The sequence below is a fragment of the Pituophis catenifer genome, unplaced genomic scaffold (assembly GCF_029215685.1).
Source record: "Pituophis catenifer annectens isolate HBS135680 unplaced genomic scaffold, rPitCat1.0.hap2 SCAF_8, whole genome shotgun sequence".
Classification (NCBI taxonomy): domain Eukaryota; kingdom Metazoa; phylum Chordata; class Lepidosauria; order Squamata; family Colubridae; genus Pituophis; species Pituophis catenifer.
Genome location: NW_027256888.1, coordinates 59,353,603 through 59,376,853, shown reverse-complemented (window position 1 = coordinate 59,376,853; position 23,251 = coordinate 59,353,603). Strand labels below are relative to the sequence as shown.

At 39.8% G+C, this 23,251-nt stretch overlaps 1 protein-coding gene across 2 annotated transcripts; it reads right to left on the bottom strand.

Annotated features, from left to right (window-relative positions):
- Positions 1 to 4,170: 4,170 nt before the first annotated feature.
- On the bottom strand, positions 4,171 to 15,359 carry PLA2G12A (phospholipase A2 group XIIA). 2 transcript variants are annotated; one of them, XM_070948544.1, is made up of 5 exons: positions 15,262 to 15,359; positions 10,280 to 10,705; positions 8,767 to 8,843; positions 6,662 to 6,827; positions 4,171 to 5,281 (listed from the first exon to the last, which is right to left on the bottom strand). In XM_070948544.1, exons 2-5 carry the CDS (start codon positions 10,497 to 10,499, stop codon positions 5,163 to 5,165), a joined length of 582 nt encoding a protein of 193 aa, XP_070804645.1. In that variant the 5' UTR covers positions 10,500 to 10,705; positions 15,262 to 15,359; the 3' UTR covers positions 4,171 to 5,162. The 2 variants fall into 2 exon arrangements, with proteins under 2 accessions (XP_070804645.1, XP_070804646.1); XM_070948545.1 differs by lacking the exon at positions 15,262 to 15,359 and having other exon boundaries at positions 10,280 to 10,777.
- Between the last annotated feature and the right edge of the window lie 7,892 nt (positions 15,360 to 23,251).

Sequence of the window (23,251 nt, the reverse complement as noted above, 5' to 3'; positions counted from 1 at the left end):
CTTCTTTCCTGTTTTTCAGTTCAGTTTGCCTTTCCTGTTATCCCATTCAGTTACCTTTCCCTGGCTAGCCATTTCCTCTCTCAGGTATTTTTACAGCTTGTATGCTTCCTTTTCCCACTCTGAAAATCCTGCTAATTTTTACCTACAAAGTTTTCATTACACAGCAGATTCAATTTTATTTTTTTCTTTCAATATTAAATTTTGAAGACCGTGCCCAAGGTAGTCATGGCCAGCTCAATGTCACTTCTGACAGGAGCGCCTGTGGCAGCCCGAGTGCTCTACCAGCAAAGTCGGACTCCCAATCTCCATTTTTGGCTGGGACGGCTTCCAGCAATCCTCTGCCAGTGAAAATGGAGCCACATGCAGCTCTCCCGTGCTATGTTTTCTCTGGCAGAGAGTTGCAGGAGGCCGTCCCCGCCAAAAACGGAGATTGGGAGCTCGTTTTTGCTGGCAGAGGCATCGCAGGCTGGTCCTTCGCTGTTTCCAGGGTGGCCGCACTAGCCAGATCTAAGCACCCCACAGGCCGAATCCAGCCCATGGGCCTTGAGTTTGACACCCCTGCTTTGTAAGTATAAAGTTTAAAAGAAAGTGACTGGCTTAAGGTCACACATCTGGCTTTGTGCCTAAGGCAGATCTACAACTCATAGTCTCCCAGTTTCTAGTCTAGTCTCATCTAAAATAGGTTTTAACACTATAAATCTATTTGGCTCTGATTAATTTACATATTTGCAGTTAATTGTATATTGTACTCATCAGATAATAAATAGCATCAGTGAAAACTGAGGTTCACTAAGAAGTGCAATTATGAAGCTGTTTGCGTAACTTGAAGATCCATTTAATCAAATTAACTGAACTGCCTACATTTTCACAATACACTAATAAATTAATCTAACAGGCTTCATTAACCCAACATGCTGAGCCATTAATAGGAGAACCATATATTAACTCATCATGTTTGGCAAATCCAACCTGAGTTTGACAAATCGTGGTTTGCACATTTAAATGACACACATTTAAACTCTTTTGCATTTCATGGAAATACTTCATTTTCAGGCTCTTGCCTGTGACTTTTAGAGTATGCCCATTTCTATGATTTCACTTTGTTCCGTGCCCTGTCCATCAAAGGTACCTTTTGTGTTGCACAGCTAATTGACCACACCAATCTTACATAAATACTTTAATTTTCAATATATTTTATAAGTTAAATATTAAGACTACTACCCATGTTGTAAATCTAAGTCTACTGCCTTCCGCTCGGAAATGTTATGTTCCTCACTCATGTTCCCACAGTATGCATTCTCTACCAGATCTAATGGGTTGGGCTGACGGTAGCTGGGAACAGATGATCCATCAGATAGGATGGTCCCATGTTATGAAGCCCAGTCCTACGTCTTCTTTATGAATGAGACATGTAGCTGCTTTTTTAGGGCAGGAGTGTTTTTATACAATACAGGTAGTCCTTGACATATGACCACAATTGAGCCCAAAATTTCTGTTGTTAAGTAAAACATTTGTTAAATGAATTTTGCCCCAATTTCTTGCCACAGCGGATAAGTGAATCACTGCAGTTGATAAATTAGTAACCCGGTGGTTAAGTGAATCTGGCTTCCCCATTGTTATGTCGGCTGGCGACACCCAGGGGGAGGGCCTTCTCTGTGGGAGCCCCAACCCTGTGGAATGAACTGCCCCCGGAAATACGTAAGATCTCCGACCTCCGGGTGTTCCGCTGCGCACTGAAGACCCTGTTGTTCCGCCAGGCAGGGCTGTCAATATAATAATTTTAAATTGGGGTATTTTAATTTTTGGGGTTTTAAATCGGCCAAATCTATTTAATTATTTTAATTTTTAATTATTGTTGTGTCTTGTGTTTTTAAATTGGCTGTACACCGCCCTGAGTCCTTCGGGAGAAGGGCGGTATAGAAATAAAATTATTATTATTATTATTGACTTTGCTTGTCAAAAGGTTGCAAAAGGTGATCACATGACCCTGGGAAACAGCAATGGCAAGTAGGAACCAAGTGCCAAACATCTGAATTTTGGTCACATGATCATGGGGGGATGCTGCAAAGGTCATAAGAATGAAAAGTGGTCATGTCACTTTTTTCAGTGCTGTTGCAATTTTGAACAGTCACTAAATTAACTGTTGTAAGTTGAGGACTACAGAAATTCTGTATTGATTAATATAAGTACTTTATGAATTAGGTTTAATAAAGATTTAAGAATGTGAATCAATTCCTGCTTGGATAGAAATCTTGGCCATTAAGGATCTTCTTGGCTGACCAATCTCACAGGATACTAAAGGAGAAAAATAGGCTAAAACTGAATGATAAAATAATTATTTATACATTCTGTTACTTTTGTTATAATCAAAGAAAGCTACAAATAGCTTTCAAGTGCATTCACATATTTTAACTAGCCACTGAACTATTACTATTGAATATGCAAATTACCAATTGAAAGTGAAGATAGTCTTTTGAATGGTTATTCACTTTTGTTGGACTTTGTTTTAGCAAAAGGCTTCTTTGCTTTTTAATTCCCTCATTATGCATTTTGTAAGCCACCCAGAGTCATGACTGATTAGGGCAGCCTTTATATTTCCCAAATAAGTAAACACAATTTAAAAACACACATGTATGGTACTAGGGCCGTGATGGCGAACCTATGGCATGCGTGCCACAGGTGGCACATGTAGCCATATCAGTGGTCATGCCAGCACAGCTCTGGCGTGCATGCACCGGCCAGCTGATGTTGGGTCTTCTGAGTTCACCAGAAGTAGGGGAAACGGGCTGTTTCCTGCCTCCAGAGGGCCTGGGGGTGGAGAAGGCCCGTTTTTCTTTCTCACCTGGCTCCAGATCCTCTCTATGCATCTGGGGAGGGCGAAAAAAGCCTTTCCTACTCCCTCGGAGGCCCTCCGGAGGCCTGAAATGGCCCATTTCCCAACTCCCGGTGGGACAGGAAGTGACTTTTTTGCTGTCCCCAGCCTCCAGAGACTCCTGTGCGCATGTGCAGGGTGGGGTTCATAGAATTATGGGTGTGGGTACGCACGCGCACGAACCTCCCCCCCTCCTGGCACGCAATGGCAAAAAGGTTAGCCTTCACTGTACTAGGGAAAAAAATACTAAGAAAAATGGTGGACTGAAGGTATTCCTTATTCTTATCTCCTAATGGCTAATGTATATTTCAATTAAGTATGCCTTTCAAATTAATTTCAAGTCAGAATGTTTTTTCCCTTTTATTTTTAAATACATTTTAGGCTATTTCATATGCACTACTTCACTATCTTATTGCTCCGACTATAGCAGAACAAACAAGAAAGAGAAGAATTAAAAAAGAGTGTGATCTGGATAAGCCCTGACAAGTACTTCATAGTTGCCAACATGTTCTCTGAAGATCAACATTTTAGATATTCACTATTATACGCTGTCCAGTGGTCAAATCCTCTGCGGATTACCACCGGTTACTGCACGCACACGTGTGTGCACCAAATACATGCTTTGCGCGGGAAAAGGAAGCTTCACAAGGTAAATAGAACAGCGAGGGGGCAGAAACAGCTGTGCCGCGCGATTTAGATTTGCTAGAAAGCAGGATTTCCTGCAAATATAAATTGCGCGGCACAGCTGATAGTCGGAAATACCAGAAATACGGAACTGGAAATACCGGTTCGGACTAACCGGTAGCTTTTATCACTACTGGTTCACCTGAATTGGTGTGAACCGGTAGCATTTCACCTGAAACTGCCATCTTATACTGTTTTGCTGGTGTAACTTATTTTACGTAAGCAAGCCATAGCTTCAGATTCATAGAATCCTGAGTTACTTGCTTTAATGACTCTACTGGTGCAGTAATACGGTATATAATGTAAGCAAACTTGTTCAATGGAGGACAGCTTCCAATCCTTTCTTCCTGTACACAAATACCCATGAGTTAAAGTAATAGCAGGCTGGATTTCTGGCACAGTACAAAGGAATTATCAAACTTCTCTCATAAAATCTTAGGTAGTTATCAAGAAACTGGATGCAAAGGCTAACAAATACAAAATGGTGGAAGATAATAAAATAAAAGCATATCAAGCGAATCCTGTAAGTTCTTCTAGTAGTTGTTTTCTTAAATTTTGTTGATGGAAAAATACATGACATATATTCAATTTAGCATGTTTAATTTTTTCCCTTTCTAAACAGGTAATTTTATTTCACACCTATTCACTTTTAAAATGTCCATTTCATTAATAAAGGCACTAGGAGAAATTATGTCAAAGATCACTTTTCAAGTAATATCAAGTAATTCAGCAGTTTTTATAGTTTTTATACTTGAGGCAGAATTTGCTTCAGTAGAGATTATTTATAGAAACGTCAGGAATGAGAACTATATAAAACTTTGATGTAAAAAAAAAATGAAATTATGAAAACCATGAAAGAATCCTTGCACAGTTAAAGCGATTCATAGCCATAAGAAAGAATGATAAATTAGTCTTAAAATTAAATTTTGAGATATTCCAGGATAAAAGGGATGTAATATTTAAACAGCATACAGAATAAAGGACAAATATCTTTGTATCAAACATTTTCAAAGTTTTTCAATTCATGATAGGATATTGCTCTTCAATGGACATTTTTTAAATAGTTAACAATATATATTGTTTTCACAGAATTACAATACCCTTGAACAACTGGAAAACAGCTATTTTTGTGGTAGGGAAAAATATTACATACATCACACAATGTCAGTGTACAAATAACTGAATGTTGTCAGTCATATTTTTTAAAGTCTTTCCAATATTTGGTTTTTGCCTTTTTGCCTTTACTTTTCTTCTATAAGAAAAATCAACCAAAAGAGATATTGATTCATTGTGACCCCAAGGATTGACCTTTTTTTTTTTTTTACTTTATCCCATGGATTTTAGGATTCACTTCCTTCAGTTTGGAGCAGCATTCATTGACAATCCTATCTACTTAAGGCAGTTGCCAAAATATCCTTTTCATCTCTAAAAGAGATGAAATAGTTTAAGATCCTTATAGTTTAAGAATGCATACTGATGAAAGAAGTGCTACATAAAAACGTACACATTAATGTCTTCTGATGAGTAGACATCCATCTGCATGCTCACTGTATCCTTAGGACAGCTTTGTAACAATAAAGAGCTCTATCACGTCAGAAAAATCTTGTTACAGGTCTCTGTTGACTTCATACTGGCATACACATGCAGCTCTCTGACTGTCAAGATATGGCTTGCATCCGAGATGTATGACTGCATCGAACACTAGTTGTACTGTAGATTCACAAGCTGCAAGATAGGGAAATATCTTTAATGGTACAATAAAGAAAAGCTGTCATTACCTGTTTGAGGAGAAAAGATAAATAAAGCATAGGCATAGTACAATCATAGATTTGGGCAATGGGTGATTCAAATCACAATTAACATTATGTTCTTTACCCAATCTGAAGTTGCAGAAATTAACCTACAAAGATTTAGAATTAGAACTGGCCGTGTTTACAAGAAGCTTGCTAGTCATATATTGTATATCTTATTATTTTATTGTTATAACTTTGGGAATTATTTTAAAGCAGCTAAATAATGTACAAAGTCTTCTATATTACTTTAATGTAAAAAAATGCAGTATCATCTCCCATTACTGCTTTCTTGGTAGACTTCATCCAGACAGCTAAGATAGGGGAAAACAATTATTCAAGAGTATAGACAGACAATCTGAAGAGCAATGCAAATAGCTAATTTTTCTTATTTCCCCATCTGAAACATTTCCACATTAATTAACAAACCAAAACAGTATTAAGTATTAATCACAATAATATTAATGCATATTTGTATGCACAACTGTAAGTATAATTTAATTACTCCTACAAAATCAAAGGTAAAGGTTCCCCTCGCACATATGTGCTAGTCGTTCCTGACTCTAGGGGACGGTGCTCATCTCAGTTTCAAAGCCGAAGAGCCAGCGCTTTCTGAAGATATCTCCATGGTCATTTGGCTGGCGTGACTAAATGCCAAAGGCGCAGGGAACACTGTTACCTTCCCACCAAAGGTGGTCCCTATTTTTCTACTTGCATTTTTAATGTGCTTTCGAACTGCTAGGTTGGCAGAAGCTGGGACAAGTAACGGGAGCTCACTCCATTACATGGTACTAGGGATTCGAACCGCTGAACTGCCGACCTTTCGATTGACAAGCTCAGTGTCTTAGCCACTGAGCCACCACGTCCCTACAATATCAATAAATTATCACAAATATGTTTACAAACAAGATTTTTTTTAGCTAGCAAAATTTGGACATTTTATTCTCTCCACATCCTCTTGCTTTCAGAACATGTTTTAAATCCACATTTAAAGGAAGTAAAGAGAAAAAAAATTAGATGGAGAAACAATTAGCTTAGCCTACAAGTAATTTAATTTAATCCTGAAAACTAAATGGATGGTTTAATCTGAAGAGTTTTAAGTAAAATCTAATGGGTGATTCTGCTATATACTTTATTTAAACATTATTTCCTTTAAATAACTAACAAAAGTACATACTTATCCATTTGAACATGTAGAAAAACCAAGTTGTAGATAATGCAATCATGTTAATCTGATCTTCTGGTTTACATTTCTGGTTAGTTGGGCTCAGATTATATAATCTCTGTCACACCATGTTTCTCAAGAGTGACTCACCTTGCACAGACTCAGGTATTCCTAATGTCTTCTGCACATCTCTGCAGATCTTTGAAAGGCAATATTGAAACTGCTCATCACAATCATGTTTTTTGCTACCACAGGTGTCATAACATCTGTCATGTTGATTGCAGCATTTTGTCATTGAAGGAATACCAATGTCAAACTGAAAAACAAGTTCCAATGGTTAGCATCTTGAGTGTTAAATGCTTCAAGCCCATGAAAATTAAGAAATTCTTCTGAAGGAGTTCCAAGAATGGATGAAAGGTGATAGGAATGCTGCAATGCATTGATCAAATGCATTGCTCTAAACAATGCATTTGATGTACTTATTGCTCTAAACAATAAGTACATTATGTCTTAAGAGGGCAATATGATGAGGAGGGGAGGGCACTTTTTAACTGTACTTTTTGAAAGTTGGAACTACAAGGAAGTGTCAATATGTCAAACAACTGGTAGTTTTTTCAGGCTTTTGTGCTGATTTGAAGAGATAGGAAAAGGTTAAAATGCACTAACTAACTTGATTTAAACCTTTCCACTCCCAATTTCTTTGGTCTCTTCCATCAGCAGGAAATTATATTATTGATACTTTGCAATCTGATACCAAATATTGATAATAGATTTCCCAGGTGGTCGGGAAAATCATACTGTGAGGGCCATAAAAAAAATTAGTAATAAAACCAAGTGAATAAGTGAAAATCTTAAAAACCATCAAAGTTGGATGAAAATAGATTTATCAGAGGAACTATACCACAAAACAATGAAAGTCTGATTTAGCAATGGATTTCATACACAAAGTTCAAAATTCTAATTGAATTTATATCATTTGTGTAAAGATGCCATTACGCAAATGATGCAAAGTCATTATGAAAGTGATAGAATGCAAATTATGCATTATGAAATAGTTTGCATAATGTTGTCTAGTGCAAAGGGCACTCAAGAGTAAAACCCACCCCACCTCAAATTGGTCCATTAAACTTTCACTGAATGAGCCTCCATAAATTGTACTGTAACAGAATTACATTGATTTACTATATTATACCTCATTGATTTACCTGTTATCCCTATAAGTTATTCTCTGGTGCTACAACTATCTATTATCAAAAGTAGGAAAGAATTTACTTTAATTCAGAGCTTAAAGAAATTTAATATGCCATGGTAGATAAAGAATATTTTCACAGGACACCAAGAAATATTAGACTAAGAGATAACATGATTCATCATTTATGATTTGGTGTGCTGTTCAACTCAATACTGTAAAAACGCACCTATTGAAATTTAACTCAGATATATGTTGCTTTAGCACTGCCACTTTCTTCAAAATATATATTCAGGAGCCACTCTTTAATTAGACTCTAGCACAAAATTAAACGTGCAAATATATACATATATATATATTCCGCATATTCTGCTGAACCACTCTGGGTAAGCCACAGTTCAGAAGAACCAAAACTCAGGAAGCTTTGATTATCTGGGTCTGGGTGAAATAAAACTGAATAGGATGTGTAGAACAAGCTGCTACACTTTTGCCCTTCTCTCCTGTTCTCCACATAACAACACATCTCATCATTCATACATTCTCCGTCTTCCCAATTGCTTCCCTCCCGCTCTGCCATTGCTGAAGTCCCAGAATGGCATATCCCATTTCTTCAGCCACCCCAAATCTTCCCATTGTCTTCCCTCCCTCACTTCAGGTGCTAGTGAGCCATGGTGGTGCAGTGTTTAGACTGCAGTACTGCAGGCTACTTCTGTTTATTGCCAGCTGCCTGCAATTTTGAAATTCAAATCTCACCAGGCTCAAGATTGACTCAGCCTTCCATCCTTCTGAGGTGGGTAAAACGAGGACCCAGATTGTTGGGGGCAATATGCTAACTCTGTAAACCGCTTAGAGAGGGCTGTAAAGCACTGAAAAGCGGTATATAAGTCTAAATGCTATTGCTACTGCTAGCACCTTTGACTTTTTCTGTACCCCCAACTGCTACTTCTACCTAGAAAAAAACCAAATTCATTTTGTTCTGTGCACAGGTGCAAAATGTGTGTTTGGACCAATTCCCCCCATGGGTGAAAGGATCATGTACTATTCTGCACATCCGTTAGCAACTTACATGAACTCCAAAGAGTGGAGAACCACATCCATTTGGTGGTAAAGGCTTATAGTCATAGCGAGGTAAAGGTTTGTATCCTGTAAAACATGTGCTTAGATTAGAATATGTAAAATGCTTCTGATTTTTCCAGACTCACTCAAGACAAAGCTAATAAATTATTAATCTATTGTTATAGATATATGACCATTTATTCATTAGTTATACATCACAATTTTCAGGTACTTAAAGTACTATACATAGCATTTTCTCTTCCAAACATTTCCTGGTGAAGTACTTGGGATGAGATGAAATGCGGCTACCAGGTCATTCCCTGAATTTCCACTGAGTCTGGATTTGAACCAAAGTCCCTAATTCCATATCCATACCACTTTTCCATCTATTCTCTCAATTTAACAAGATAATAGTCTTATTTTAATTACGGTATACAAAAATGATACGCTAAACAACTTAATCTCACAGTACTATACACATCTATTCAGAAATCATGCCCCTTCAATTGAATGAACTTACCAAATGAATGAATATAAAACTGCAAAGCAATTCTCAAATTGTGACCAAATGAATCACTACTTCCTTTGGAGATATCTTCTGTTAATTGTTTGAAGTGCTGTACTGGATACCCATTATGAAATTAAAATGCCAGTCAGGGTTTTTTTTTAATATAGCTAATCAGTTTGGGCATGTTAATAATAAAGTTCCATTAATTTACTTTAGCCTTACTATCTAGAGGTTTATCTCTAACCACTTGCCAAGCCTCCCCTAATGATATGGGCATAAGATTAAGGCTGTGAAACCATAGTAAATTCAAAGAATTAAAGCAACAAATATGTGAAAACTGGGTTTCAATGGGTTAACCTAACCTTTTAAAGAATTGTTGAAAGAAGGAGGGATTATGTTTCACATCCATTTCCAAATTTTCTAAGCTGTTTAGCAGAATTGATGGTTACATAATCTCTTCTGCAATATAATCCTTGGCGTTTTCACAAAATAACATGAACTGAATATGCTTAAGATCATGATAAGCTTTAACAATAGGTACATTGTATGCAGTAAGGAGCCAAAATAATATTATTGCTAGTATTTTAAACAAATATTTTAGGCATCCCTTGAAAGTACAAATAGGAGACTTCAATCCTATAACCATTTACCTGGGCTTAAGTTCCACTAAATTTAGTATGACTATTTCTGCAATAATCAAATATAGGAGTATGCTGTTCAATCTCCAGTTTGTCATCATTAATGTTTACATCTGTCATCTGCAACCTAAAGACATTGTCTGATTTGGATAATTATATTGTATTTATAACCCATTTTTTCCTGTTATGAAGCTGGCTGGGAATCTCAGATTTTCCTGACTTTAGCAAAAACAATGTGCTTCATTGTTATTTATTTTTATGACATTCTCTTAACATACCTTTGAATAGAAAAAAAAATTAAATTCATTAAACATTTTTGGCTTTATAACTAATAGTCAAACATACATACATTTCTTCTAATATAGTAGGATTATTACCATCACTGCATTTATAATGACAGAGTCCATCTTCTCCTCCCAGGAGATCCAGAGCGGCATTGATGTAAGTATCGATCTTATGAACGCCGTTTCTGATAGTCTTCAATGTCATCTTCCAATCTGGAGTTGCAGGTTCCTGGCACCAGCTTGGCTCTAGCAGCATGGCGAGTAAGGCCCCGGTCACGAGCAGCGGCAACAAGACCGCTCGCCTTACCGGCATTTCTGAACGTCCCCGGGGCGAAGTTCTAGAACTCCCACGCCTGAAAACCGTGGGTTCTGGAACTCTGGGCACAGCAGCGTTCTAAAAGTTCCAGGAAACGCGAAGGCTGGATCTCTCCCAATGCTAACGGGCAGCTCATTACGGGCAGGGCACCCCAGTAGCTTCTCCTCGCCCACGCGGGTAGCGGTCTCTTGGAATCCTTGCACCTGTAGTCAGCAGAGGCCAGAAAACATCCACCATGCCACAAAAAAGCTTTCAGTACCTGCTTCTGCAACACAGTCAAGTCGTCCCTCCCCAACCCCACAAACGTCTGGACGGAAGGTGGGAAAATGAGGGGGGGCGTTGCCAATCTTTTGGAAAGCAAAGGAAGAAGTCGTGGCACAGAGTCTGGCCGAGCGGGCACTCCGAGAAGTGGTTTAGAACAGATTTCCTCCAATGGCTTTATCTTGTCCTCAAAGCTGGGCCTTAGCTTGGTGTCGAAGCCAATTGATTGCCAAAACAAGAATGTGAAACAAGAATATACTTTTATTTTTGGTACCAAGATATAAGGACCCTGGCTTTGAAAAGCTACTGAGACCCTGATTACAGTTTCTACAGCAATTTTTATATCAAAAGGGAATTACATACACCCCTTTGCCCTCCCCCTAATAATGCATGCATAACATACAATACTGATTGGTTACCTGGATTACAGCCCCCCCCAACTTTTATGCTTGCTATGCAAAATAGCTAAATGTTGGACCACCTATTGCCTACCTCAGGTCACGGGTATCTTGCACAGCTTGTTTCCTGTTCTAGCTATACGGTTTTGGGGTTTCTTGTAAGCAAGCTAATCTAGCATCCTGGCTAAATGGTTTCTGACATGCAAGTTGTTTACTTCTGCCTCACTTCATGGACCCTGTGGCCCCCCTCTTCCTACCGCAGGCCCCTCACTATCAAGTATTGGCAACTGTTAGCAAACCTGTATTGCAAATCCCCTACTACAGCAGAAAAGCAAAAGGAATTAAAGCTGTTTAATTGTATGTTTTTAAGGCAAAGAAATGAAGACAAGAATAAATGGTTTTCAGAATTCGTACTCCTCACTCTCATGTCCATTATACCCATACCTAGGTCCTATGTCAACATATGACCCTTCCTTGGATCCCCAGGGCCTCATTGTACATATATTCTTTCATCTGATCCTTCACTTAAAGAGACCGATCCAGTTTTCTTTGGCATTCAAAGCTTTCTAAATGTGATTTACAATCTAAACTGACAGCTTATTATATTATTGTAACATCAAACAGTACAAAGCCTCCCTCCCTGCCAGGTTATCCCTTGTGTGAAGACCCATTGTCCCCAATGGATTCAATGCAAGCAATGGATGGGAACTAATCAAGGAGAGAAGCAACCTAGAAGTAAGGAGAAATTTCCTGACAGTTAGAGCAATTAATTAGTGGAACTACTTGCCTCCAAAAGTTGTGAATGCTCCAATACTGGAAGTTTTTAAGAAGAGATTGGACAGCCACTTATCTGAAATGGTATAGGGCCACGATGGCGAAACTATGGCACATGTGCCACAGGTGGCACGTGGAGTCATATCTGTGGGCATGCGAGTGTTGCCCTAGCTCAGCTCCAGTGCGCATGCATGCACCAGCCAGATGATTTTTGGGCCTTCCAGGCCCACTGAAAGTCGGGAAATGGGCCGTTTCCGGCCTCCGGAGGGCCTCCAGGGGGTTGGGGAAGGCCATTTTCGCCCTCCCCAGGCTCCAAGAAAGCCTCTGGAGCCTGGGGAGGGCAAAAAACAGGCCTATTGGTCCCACCATGCCAAAAGCGGGGGGAAGTTTGGGGGGGGTCATGCGTGCATGCATGGGGGAGTTGCGTGCACATGTGCGGGGGATGGGCCGCATTAAATTATGGGTGTGGGCATGTGCGCGCCACCCCCCTGCACTCCCCCTTCCCCCCGCTTTTGGCACGTGACGGCAAAAAGGTTAGCCATTAGTGGTATAGGGTTTTCTGCCTGAGCAGGGGTTTGGACTAGACCTCTGAAGTCCCTTCCAATTCTGTTGTTTTCTTCTGTTCAGTGAAACTTTGTGGATAGCACTCCTTCACTTGAGGGCAAAATATTAGTCTGTAGCATCTTTCCCGACTGACAAATTGCATCAGAATGATATGTTGATGAAGTGTGAGGCGTGGCTCACAAAAAGCTTAGACAGCATTTTAATACAATTTACTAATCGGAAATGTGCTGCAAACTTTTTTTTTTTTTTTTTTTGCTACCATAGATTAAGAAGGAACTCCTACAATCTCCACTTGAGGGAGCATTTCATAGTGTCAATAATTCCCTCTACTTTTTTTCCTCCTTTGGTGGATAAAGGAGGCACTGTACAATAGAGTGGAGGGGACTTTGGAGAAGGGTGGGGTTTTTTAAACCCATTTTAAAAAAGCTTTATTCCTTTTCATTTGCATTTTCCTTAGCGTGCTAATTTTTAAAAGGCAATTCTTTTTCACAGTTGGCCCAACCCGTTGAATCTCATGGGGTCACCTGATACACTGATCCATAAACATTCACGTGGGCTGAGATCACCTGGCTTGTATAGGTCAATGTAATTAGCTAATTTCTGGCCATGTTGATTAGAATTTCTGGGTGTTCTAATTCCAAAAACAGTTCAAAAGTAACTGATTCCAGCAAGCTATTTTCCCCCCTCTTCCATCCCTTCCTATTACTGTCTTTTACTTTTTTCCCCATTCAATTATATCAAATCTTCTGAAACTGCCCAGAAAAGTCCCTGCAGTTTTCTTGACAAGGTTTTCCTGAAGTGATTTGTCACTGCCTGGTTCCTAGGGATGTCTAGCCCAGCATCCCCAAGCTGACTTTGTGCCTGAGGTGGGACTAGAAGGGTGACCTTGCTAGTCACTTTATCTCGGGCGTAGGAAAGTGGATATGAGTACTAATCAATAAGTACATTAAGATGGCGTCTTTAATATTTTTTCTGTCAAGTGACAGAAAAAATATCAAAGAGGCCATCTTAATATACCTAATGATATTTTTTCTGTCACTTGACTCTAGAGGAATTTGCTCCCATTTAGCAGATAGGAAAGAGAGGTGTATTTGCGTTTTCTATGTAGTGTTTTGGAAATATCAGTTCCTATTCCCAGGGAAAGAGAACTGTGTTACAGGAGGAGGAATTAGAATTGCAGAATAAAGAAATTGGACTCAGAGCTGTCTGAGTTTTACAGAGAGAGGGAGAGATAAAGTTTCAAGGTGCTCTGATAACACTCAATGTGTTTTATATTATGAAATGGCTGGATACTGTACCACAATCTAGACTAGATAATGGTAGAATATCCACCCATTTCATAATTCTAGAGCATGGCTGTCCAAACTTTTGGTTTGCCTGGGCCGCACTAAGAGAAAAGGAATCACCTTGCAGCGTATAAAATATATCATTAATGTATATAAATTTCATATACAACTGTGGGGCTGCATTACTAGTTGTCCGGGGCCAATGATGGGCCACAGGTTGGACATGCCTGATCTAGACCAATATTCTGCTTGAACAATGTACAGAAATAGAACTATAAATTTTGCACTTGTTAGACAAGTGTTATTGTCAATATGGGTAATGAATGAATGCTTTTCTAGTGCCAACAGTTTATCTTCTCCTGTTTAAAAAAAAAGGCAATTGCTTCATCTTATTATTGAGATGATTGAGTTGGCACTGCAATCAAATTATAACATTTAATTTCTGATTTAAAATGGGGGTGGGGGCAATTACTAGGACGATCTCTTCCGACCAAGCCTGCATTATCAAACACTCTGCTGCCTGTTCTCCGGAGCGACAAGTTATAGTACAAGTCACGCAACTACTGTACGGTCGATTAGTAAACACTGCGACGTGGCAGACACGCTCGGTTAATAAGTTAATAAGGCAAAACAATGGAAAGGCAGAAAGAGGAGCGAGGACAAAGGAAGGCGGCCTGCCAAAAAAGCAGCCGCGGCCATGCGGACAGCAAACCAGGAGGAACTGCAGACCTTTAACGAGCAGAAGCCGAAGAGCAGAAGCAAACAGCTGCCGCGGCTGCATTTGAAATCACAAAGCTGGACTCTTTATTCCAAGCAAAGATAGGAAAGGGGTGGGTGCTAACTTCCTACAGGAGCATGGCGGCTTCCAAGGGCTGGGTTGTCTTTCCGACTTCCTCCCTGCATTTCATTGTACAGAAGCCGGCTAGAGGAGGCGCTCTGAAACGAAAGCTCCCTTCATCCCGATCTCTCCTGAAGCACTTACTCCGTGGCTGACTGGTTGTCTTCGCACAAGCCCTTCCACCAAGTTGGAAGAAAGACCTAGCAGCTGCCATTATCCCACCTGCACTTCATTCCTTTCCATTTCGGTTCGGGGGTTGCGTGGCACACTCAGCAAACCCAAGTCAACCAGCTCAGACCGCCAAGGATTCAAGGACTTAGTGCCACGGAGCGGTTCAGTCACCGGGTTAAGCGTGCTGTGTGAACACAAACCTTCCCTGCCCTGACTGCCTCCCTGAAAGAAAAGCCACGTACTCAGATACCTTGTTGGGACGGGCTCCGTCTCCCCACCGAAGGCATCCACCCACGCGTGTCTGGGCGAATCCGTCTGTCGCCTCCGGCCAGCCCTGCCTTAGAGTGGCACAGCCGGAGTGAGAGTGGCCCCTAAAACTCTACCAAGGTTCAAGCCGTAGATGAGCCTTCCTGCCCCCGAAGCGTCCAGTGAGTCCCTTAGGTTCAAACTCCCATTTCTGCGCCTACCTGAGGACTTGGTGTCATTTTTCTGTCTATTGGCGTTCGCCATGGCTGGGCTTCGGCTTCCACGCTGCCTTCAGACAGTCCCTCCCGGGGCTGTTGGTACCAGTCCTCCCTCCCCTCCTCCAGTTGTCTAGAGAAGGAAGACAGCCACCCCCCAGCCGCAGCCGCCGCCCGCCCTCTTCTCCTCCCCTGCGAAAGGAGCGCCTCCTCCTCTCCTCAACTCTCCCTGCTTGCTCTTATCAAGACTGGGCGGGCTGAGCGCTTGTCTCAGTCCTCTGCTTTGGCCTCGGAGGAGTGGAAGAAGCGCAGGGAGGCCGAAGGTCTCCGGAGAGTTGAACTGTAATAAATATGCCTTGCCGTTTCGTATAATAAAGAAGCAAAGGAGGCTGGGATAGCCTGAAGGGAGAATGTATCCGTCTGATTGAGGACACCAACTCAAGGTCCCCAAAGAGCGAGCAGGCTTTCCATAAATAGCTCCTTGTTGTTTTAAAGCCGACAAAAGTGAAGGATTGATCCACAAATCCATTCAAGATTTGCGCCCCATTTCTGTGATCTTGACCCTGGCTTCCTGTATTAGGCATAGTGAGCTAATACGGCTGTGAAAGGACTTTTTACACATAGATAACAATTTAATTAGTTTATAATGTAAAGCAGGCTGTGCTCTGGCTACTTTCCTTCGTGACCAGAGTCAAACTCGCCTGACCAATAACGAGCCAAGACACAGTAAAGGCCTTGTATATTAAAATTAGGAGGTAATTTATGCACTGTATGTCAGTTAATATTAATCAAGAATGCTCAGTTTTCAGTTCTGGGGATATTTTATGGCTCCTTAGAACAATAGGTTCTTCTTTCCTGTTTTTCAGTTCAGTTTGCCTTTCCTGTTATCCCATTCAGTTACCTTTCCCTGGCTAGACATTTCCTCTCTCAGGTGTTTTTACAACTTGTGTGCTTCCTTTTCCCACTCTGAAAATCCTGCTAATTTTTACCTACGAAGTTTCCACTACACAGCAGATTCAATTTTAATTTTTTCTTTCAATATTAAATTTTGAAGACCATTCACTTAATCTTATCAGAAAGAAAATGCAGCAAAGTAAATAATAGGAAAAATGGGGAAGAGAAAGGGGGAAGAAAAGGGGGAAAAGAAAGAAAAGGCATTGACTTCCGACTCCCTTTGGTGCAGTAAAATAAGACAGTCACATCAAACCTCAATTTTTTACTTTTACATAGTAATTTATACTAGTCATTTCTATAACAACAAATATATCTAATCAGTAAAATCCAAAATCAAAATTTCATTTTTTTATCTCAAGCACAAAGTCTAGAAGCAGTTTCTAAGTAGAAATAAAAGTATTTGTATTTTTTTCTTTGATCAAAGCAGTCAGTTTTACTTTTTTCCCCTTGTATAGAAATGATGAAATAAAAATAAATATTAATTAAATAAGAAATTGAAATGAGAATAAAGATAATTAGAAAATCGAGGCTGCTCGAATACCACTTTAGATTGAACTGAAAAGGGAAACAACAAGAGAGAGGGGAAGGAGTAGAGAGAGAGGAAGGGAGAGGAGAGGAGAAGAGAAGAAAGGGAAAAGGAGAGGAAGAAAAGGGAGGGGAAAAAGGAGTAGAAGAGAAGGTTAGAAGGAGGGAAAGAAGAGAGGAGTGGGGGAAGGGAAGGGGAAGTAGGAAAGAGAAGGAGAGGAAGAAAGAAGAAAGGAGGAGGAGAAAGGGGAAGGAAGAGAAGGGGAGGAGGAGAAGAAAGGTTGGAGTAAAGGTAAATGGTAAAAGAGCAGTCCCGAAAAAGTAAAAATGAAAAATGAAAGTTAAAAGATAAGGTGAATGAAAAATGATGGATAAATGATTGTACATGTAAATGTGTTTATGAGAAATAAAAATAAACTTTTTTTAAAAAAGCAGTCAATTTAGCCATCTCTGTTAACTCTATCAATTTTTGCAGTCCAGTGTAGGGATCGAGGTGACCTTCCATTTTTCTGCATAGAGCTGCTGCCATCAACATGTATAACATCAAAGTTCCATTTGTTTTCCCAAGTATTTTTCCATGAAACCCAAAAGGAAAGTATCTGGTTTTCTGTTTATATTCACTTTAAGAATTTTCTATATTAAGGTATGAATCCTACTCCAATATTTCTTTGCTTTATCACACATCCACTATAAATGATAAAAAGTCCCTTTTTACATCTCCAATATTCATTTGAAATGCCTTTATACATTCTTGACAACTTGTCTGGAGTTAAATACCAACGATACATAATCTTATAGAAGTTTTCTTTTAAGTTATAATTTAATGTATATTTTAAACCTTTCTTCCACATATTCTCCCATTTTTCAAGCATTACATTCAGTGGTGGGTTTCAACCGGTGTTACTACCAGTTCGCTCCATGCACGCGCTTCGCGTAATTTCCCTCTATATTAATTATAGTTCCCCATAATTAGAATGGCTGCTTATAATTGAGATATTTATTAAAGTTTGCCTCAGGAGGTGCATGGGTAGGGCTCATATGGAGTTAATTTTTACTTTATTACCTATTTTCTCCTGTAGGAAGAAATATCCTTCTGGGTTCAGCTCCAAGTGGGGAAAAGGACACTGGAAACATGGAGACTGCTTGGAAAGATGGTTTAATGGTGGACAGGATCACATGGTTCGAGTTCCTGAACAGAAAAGGGCTGAGATGCTGCGAGTCCCCGGGTTTTATGCCCTCTCTGGCTTTGAACTTCCTGGGGCCCAGAAAGAGTATCCTGATTGGTTGTCAGACTCCAAGGGGTGGGGGTCTTAGCTAGCCTTGCTGGCTGAAGTAATCTTCCCAGGTGCCATGTGGTGAGTTGCTGTTGCGAGATGGGTCCTATTGTGTTAGTTTCTGTTGCTAGGTGGGTCCTATTGTGTTGCAGATGATGGTCCATTGACAAAGATTGAGTTTCTGCCTCTGGCCCATTGACAAAGGGTGGGATGGCAAGAAGGTGGGAGCTGCTTTGTCTTTAAAACATGTTTCTCCAGTTCTCATCCAGAGAAATATATTCTGCCTTTTTAATATTTCCTAAAATATTTCATTCTTCTAGGAAAGGGGTGGGTGCTAACTTCCTACACTCCTTTGAAACAAAACTAAGAATAGAAAAAATTAAAGAAAGATAATTGGAATATATGTCTAATATCTTCTGACAGATAGTGTCAAGAGTCATCCACTTGGAAATATGTGATGTAATAAATAGATAATTTTGGCTGCAGTATTTTTAATTTTAGAATATATAATAGTATTTATAATTATGTCCATAACATTTGTTAATATTTGCATAGTATTTGTTTCATTAGATTTTTATCCCACCTTTATTATAGGTAACATATAAGTAACTTTGTAAGTATTTTGCTGCCTTCAAGTCTTCACTGAACTTGAGCAAGTCCTTGCAGTTTTCTTGGCAAGATTTCAGAAGTGGTTTGCCATTGCCTCCTTCCTAGGCTTTATAACAGGGTTATCAAACTCGATTTCATTGAGGGCTGCGTCAGGGTTGTGTTTGACCTCAGAAGGCAGGGCTGGGCGTGCCCAGGGTAGTCATGGCCAGCTCGACGTCACTTGTGACATGGGCGCCTGTGGCGGCCCGAGTGCTCTGCCAGCAAAATCGGGCTCCCAATCTCCGTTTTTGGTTGGGACGGCTTCCTGCAACCCTCTGCCAGTGAAAATGGAGCCGCATGCGGCTTTCCCAAGCTGTTTTCTCTGGCAAAGGGTTGCGGGAAGCCATCCCAGCTAAAAACGGAGATTGGCAGCCCGTTTTCGCTGGCAGAGGCATCGCAGGCTGGTACTTCACTGTTTCCAGGGCGGCCCGCGGGCCAGATCTAAGCACCCGACAAGCCGAATCCAGCCTGTGGGCCTTGAGTTTGACACTCCTGCTTTATAAGTATAAAGTTTATAAGAAAGGGTCTGGCTCAAGGTCACACATCTGGCTTTGTGCCTAAGGCAGATCTACAACTCATAGTCTCCCAGTTTCCAGTCTAGTCTCATCTAAAATAGGTTTTAACACTAAACCTATTTGGCTCTGATTAATTTACATATTTGCAGTTAATTTTCTATTGTACTCATCAGATAATAAATAGCATCAGTGAAAACTGAGGTTCACTAAGAAATGCAATTATGAAGCTGTTTGCGTAACCTGAAGATCCATTCAATCAAATTAACTGAACTGCCTACATTTTCACAATACACTAATAAATTAATCTAACAGACTTCATTAACCCAACATGCTGAGCCATTAATAGGAGAACCATATATTAACTCATCATGTTTGGCAAATCCAACCTGAGCTTGACAAATCGTGGTTTGCACATTTAAATGACACACATTTAAACTCTTTTGCATTTCATGGAAATACTTCATTTTCAGGCTCTTGCCTGTGACTTTTAGAGTATGCCCATTTCTATGATTTCACTTTGTTCCGTGCCCTGTCCATCAAAGGTAACTTTTGTGTTGCACAGCTAATTGACCACACCAATCTTACATAAATACTTTAATTTTCAATATATTTTGTAAGTTGAGTATTAAGACTACTACCCATGTTGTAAGTCTAAGACAGGAAGGGTTACTTCCATGGATTAAAGTTTAATCTGCCTGTAAACTATTGATGATTTTGTTGAATGTTGTGAATGCTATGCAGAACACCTGCATAATGAAATATAAGTTCATTGCCTAAACTGTAACAGCTTCCATAAAATATATCCGTGTTCTACTTTATGCCCATTTCATATTGGTCTCGTAGTTCATTCCTATATATTGCCTGATGAAGTCTTTATGATAAAAGCAATGCATTTTTTAAATACATATAAGAAGCCTCATAAATAATAAAAATAAAACATCACAGATTTGAACATAGAATTGCAAGTTCACTCCTTCTAGATTATCTCAGTTGAAATTCTTTCCTCTTTAAATTACTCTACTTTTTAAAACAAGTTAAAGAACCTTTCCCTTACTCTTCTTTTCCTCTTTTTCTTTTAACTTGTGCTTCACAGATTATTTGTACTGTACTTTGGACCTACATCAAGATAATCCATATAAATTCCTGGCTTTGAGTCATGTTACAAGGAAAGTTGATGGAAAGCCAAAATGCTGTTCAGATTCTACGGCAATTTAAAAATCTGGATTATTATTTTTTAAAGTGCTTGTTAAAACCATTAAAATGTCTTTTCTCAAATGTCCATATTTAATCTATAAAAAAGAATGCCCATATTAAAATGCTTTTGCTATGGATCTATTTTATCTCTATGAACTGTATCAAAAACACACTGCAAACATTTTCATGTTAGTAGAGTTATAATTAATATGCAACTACAGACTCCCAAGTTAATCAGAGGGGATTTTGAAGACACCTGAAAAATAGCAGCATGTGCCGAGCTAGAAATTTTTAAATTGTGTGTCAGGAAAGTTTCCCTGAATGATTATCTACTAAAGATCACTGCTAATGATTTTAAATACAACCACAAACATATGATTAAGTTACCACATTAAGTTTCCATGGCACATTAATAAAGCTGAAAAGATACTTCTGAATTTTTATATCAAAATGTTCTGCAAAAGTTTTGCCAAGCGTTTTAAGAACTTCCTAGTGACCAAGGAAACATTTCAGAAATGTGCTGGGGTAGGGGTGGTATTCACTTAGCTTTACTATGGTTCGCAAATGGAAGCTCACATGAGTCACCTCCGAGCATGCGCACGGCCTTCTGCGCATGCGCAGAATGTCAGAAAAGGGACATGATGATGTCCGGCGGAGCCTCCCACTGCGGTTGCTACCAGTTCGCCCGAACTGGATAGAACCGGCTGAATACTACCACTGGTGCTGGAGACAGGAAAATTTCAAGCCACTGGGTTATGAACACCATGTTCTGTATTTTACACTCCACAAAGGTCAAATGAATATTAAATTTCACTCAGTTTGGATAAAACAGGTATCATTCTCAAGGCATAGGGGTATTTTTTTTTACTTGAAATATGAAACCAATAACGATAGCATTCTATTTAGGTATGTAATCATATATATTAAGACAGATACTGTATCTGACTTCTCCTCTTAACATTTATTGCCTTTATTTATTAATCAAATTTGTATCTCCACCCATCTCACTAAAAAAGGACTCTGGGAGGCACACAAGAATTGGTGTGTTTCTTCCCCCTGCTGTAGCTTCCTGTTGGCTGAATCCACCAGTGGCTGTCCCTGCCCCTCGCCCTCCCTTCCCAGTCACTCCTCACCTGGCAAGGGAAAGGGAGGGGGGATGGAGCGGGAGCGAAGCTTCATCTCTTGCTGGATCTCGCAGCCATTTCTTCTGGCCCTTTTTGGTGCTCCGCACACCTCAGTCTCTCAGGGAGACACTTGACTTCCTCTCAGCTCCAACACACTGCCTGGCCCATGAGATGAGGGAAAGAGAATCAGAGAATCAGAGAGAGAATCAGAATGAGAGAGAGAATGTGTGTGTCTGAGAGAGAGAAAGAAAGAGGCACATAGAGAATGAGAGAGAGAATGAAAGAGAGAATGAGAAAGAATGGGAGAGGGGGGACAGAGAAAGGGGGAGAGAAAGAGAGGGAATGAGAGAGAAAGAGAGGGGGAGAGAGAATGAAAGAATGAGAAAGTGGGAGAGAGGGGGGAGCGAGAGAAAGAGGGGGAAAGAGATTAAGATAGAAAGAGGGGGAGAAAAATAGAAAGAGACAGAATGAAAAAAAGAATGAGAAAGAATGAAAGAGAGAATGAAAGAATGAGAGACAGAAAGAGAGACAGAATGAAAGACAGAGAATCAGAATGAGAGAATGAAAGAGAGAGAAAGAAAGAGACAGAATGAGAGAGACAGAGAATGAAAGAGACAGAATGAAAGAGAGAAAAAGAGACAGAGAGGGAATCAGGGAGACAGAGGAAGAGAGAGGGAGAGAGAGAGAAAGAAAAAAAGAGAGAGAAGAGAGGAGGGAGAGTGCCTGAAGGACCCCATCCCATCACTGGGAGTCCAGGCGCTTCAGCAAGCAACGCACTGGATTCCTATTAGTGATCCGCGGGATTTAAAATTATGAACTTGGTGGTCCCTGAGGTCCAAAAGGTTGGGGACCCCTGCCTTAGACCATGCCTTTAAAAAAAAAAATCTCCAGTGATGGTGCACTAGCAACTCCAAAAATTTCACTGCCTAATAGTGCTCAGGAAATGAATTTGCATCTCATTTAAGTTAATTTCGACATAGGTGTTCTTGTCCTACCTTCAGGCACTATAAAGAATAAATTTACGCCTTCTTCCTGATGACTACTAGTAATGAAAGACTGTTTTCTCTTTAGCTTTCTCTTATGTTCTTCTTTTACTATTCTTCATAGAATTCATCCTTCATGCCCTAATTATCATTATTGCTCTCCTGTACACTTTTCCCATTTTCTCAGCACCCTTCTTGTGTAGAACAAAACCAGATATAATATCCCTTGACCAGCATGTAGAGGGACAATAACTTTCATGATATTGACATTATACTTCCATTGATGTAGCCGAAGATAGAACTGGGCTGAAGACAGAATTCTTAGTTCCATTAAGCACCCTATGTTCAATGAATTCATTGGGTGATGGATTATCCACATTATTACATTTTAGCTTTGATTAGTGAGGTCAATCTCTTTTTCACATCCTGCATCTTTGCACCTGGGAAAGAACACGCTTTCCTTGGTATCATGTCTTGTTTGCAGATTGCCAATTCCATTCCCTTCAGCAGTGACTCACTTATCTCCACCATATGCCTGCAGTTCTTTTGGACAGCTGTCAAATTCCTCACCTCAGTGGAAGCCTGACCATCTTCCCTTCCCTTCCCCTACAAAGGTTTCTTAAATGAATACTCTTTCCCAATTTTTTATCTCTCTTGAAGTTGTCTGAACCTTTTGCTGATCACAACAATGCCTTCAGCATTGTATATGGATTAACCTTGTAGTTATTACTGGTGAAAGAAGAAACATCTTAATCCTGTCAAGCTTCTTTTTGTTTTCT

Bases quoted from the DNA above. Each gene is read 5' to 3' on its own strand.
- PLA2G12A (XM_070948544.1), bottom strand. From the start codon at position 10,499: ATGCCGGTAAGGCGAGCGGTCTTGTTGCCGCTGCTCGTGACCGGGGCC. The intron at 8,844-10,279 runs GTAATAATCCTA...CATGTTTTACAG, and splicing joins TCATTATAAATGCAGTGATG to GATACAAACCTTTACCTCGC. The intron at 5,282-6,661 runs GTGAGTCACTCT...CCTATCTTGCAG, and splicing joins AATACCTGAGTCTGTGCAAG to CTTGTGAATCTACAGTACAA.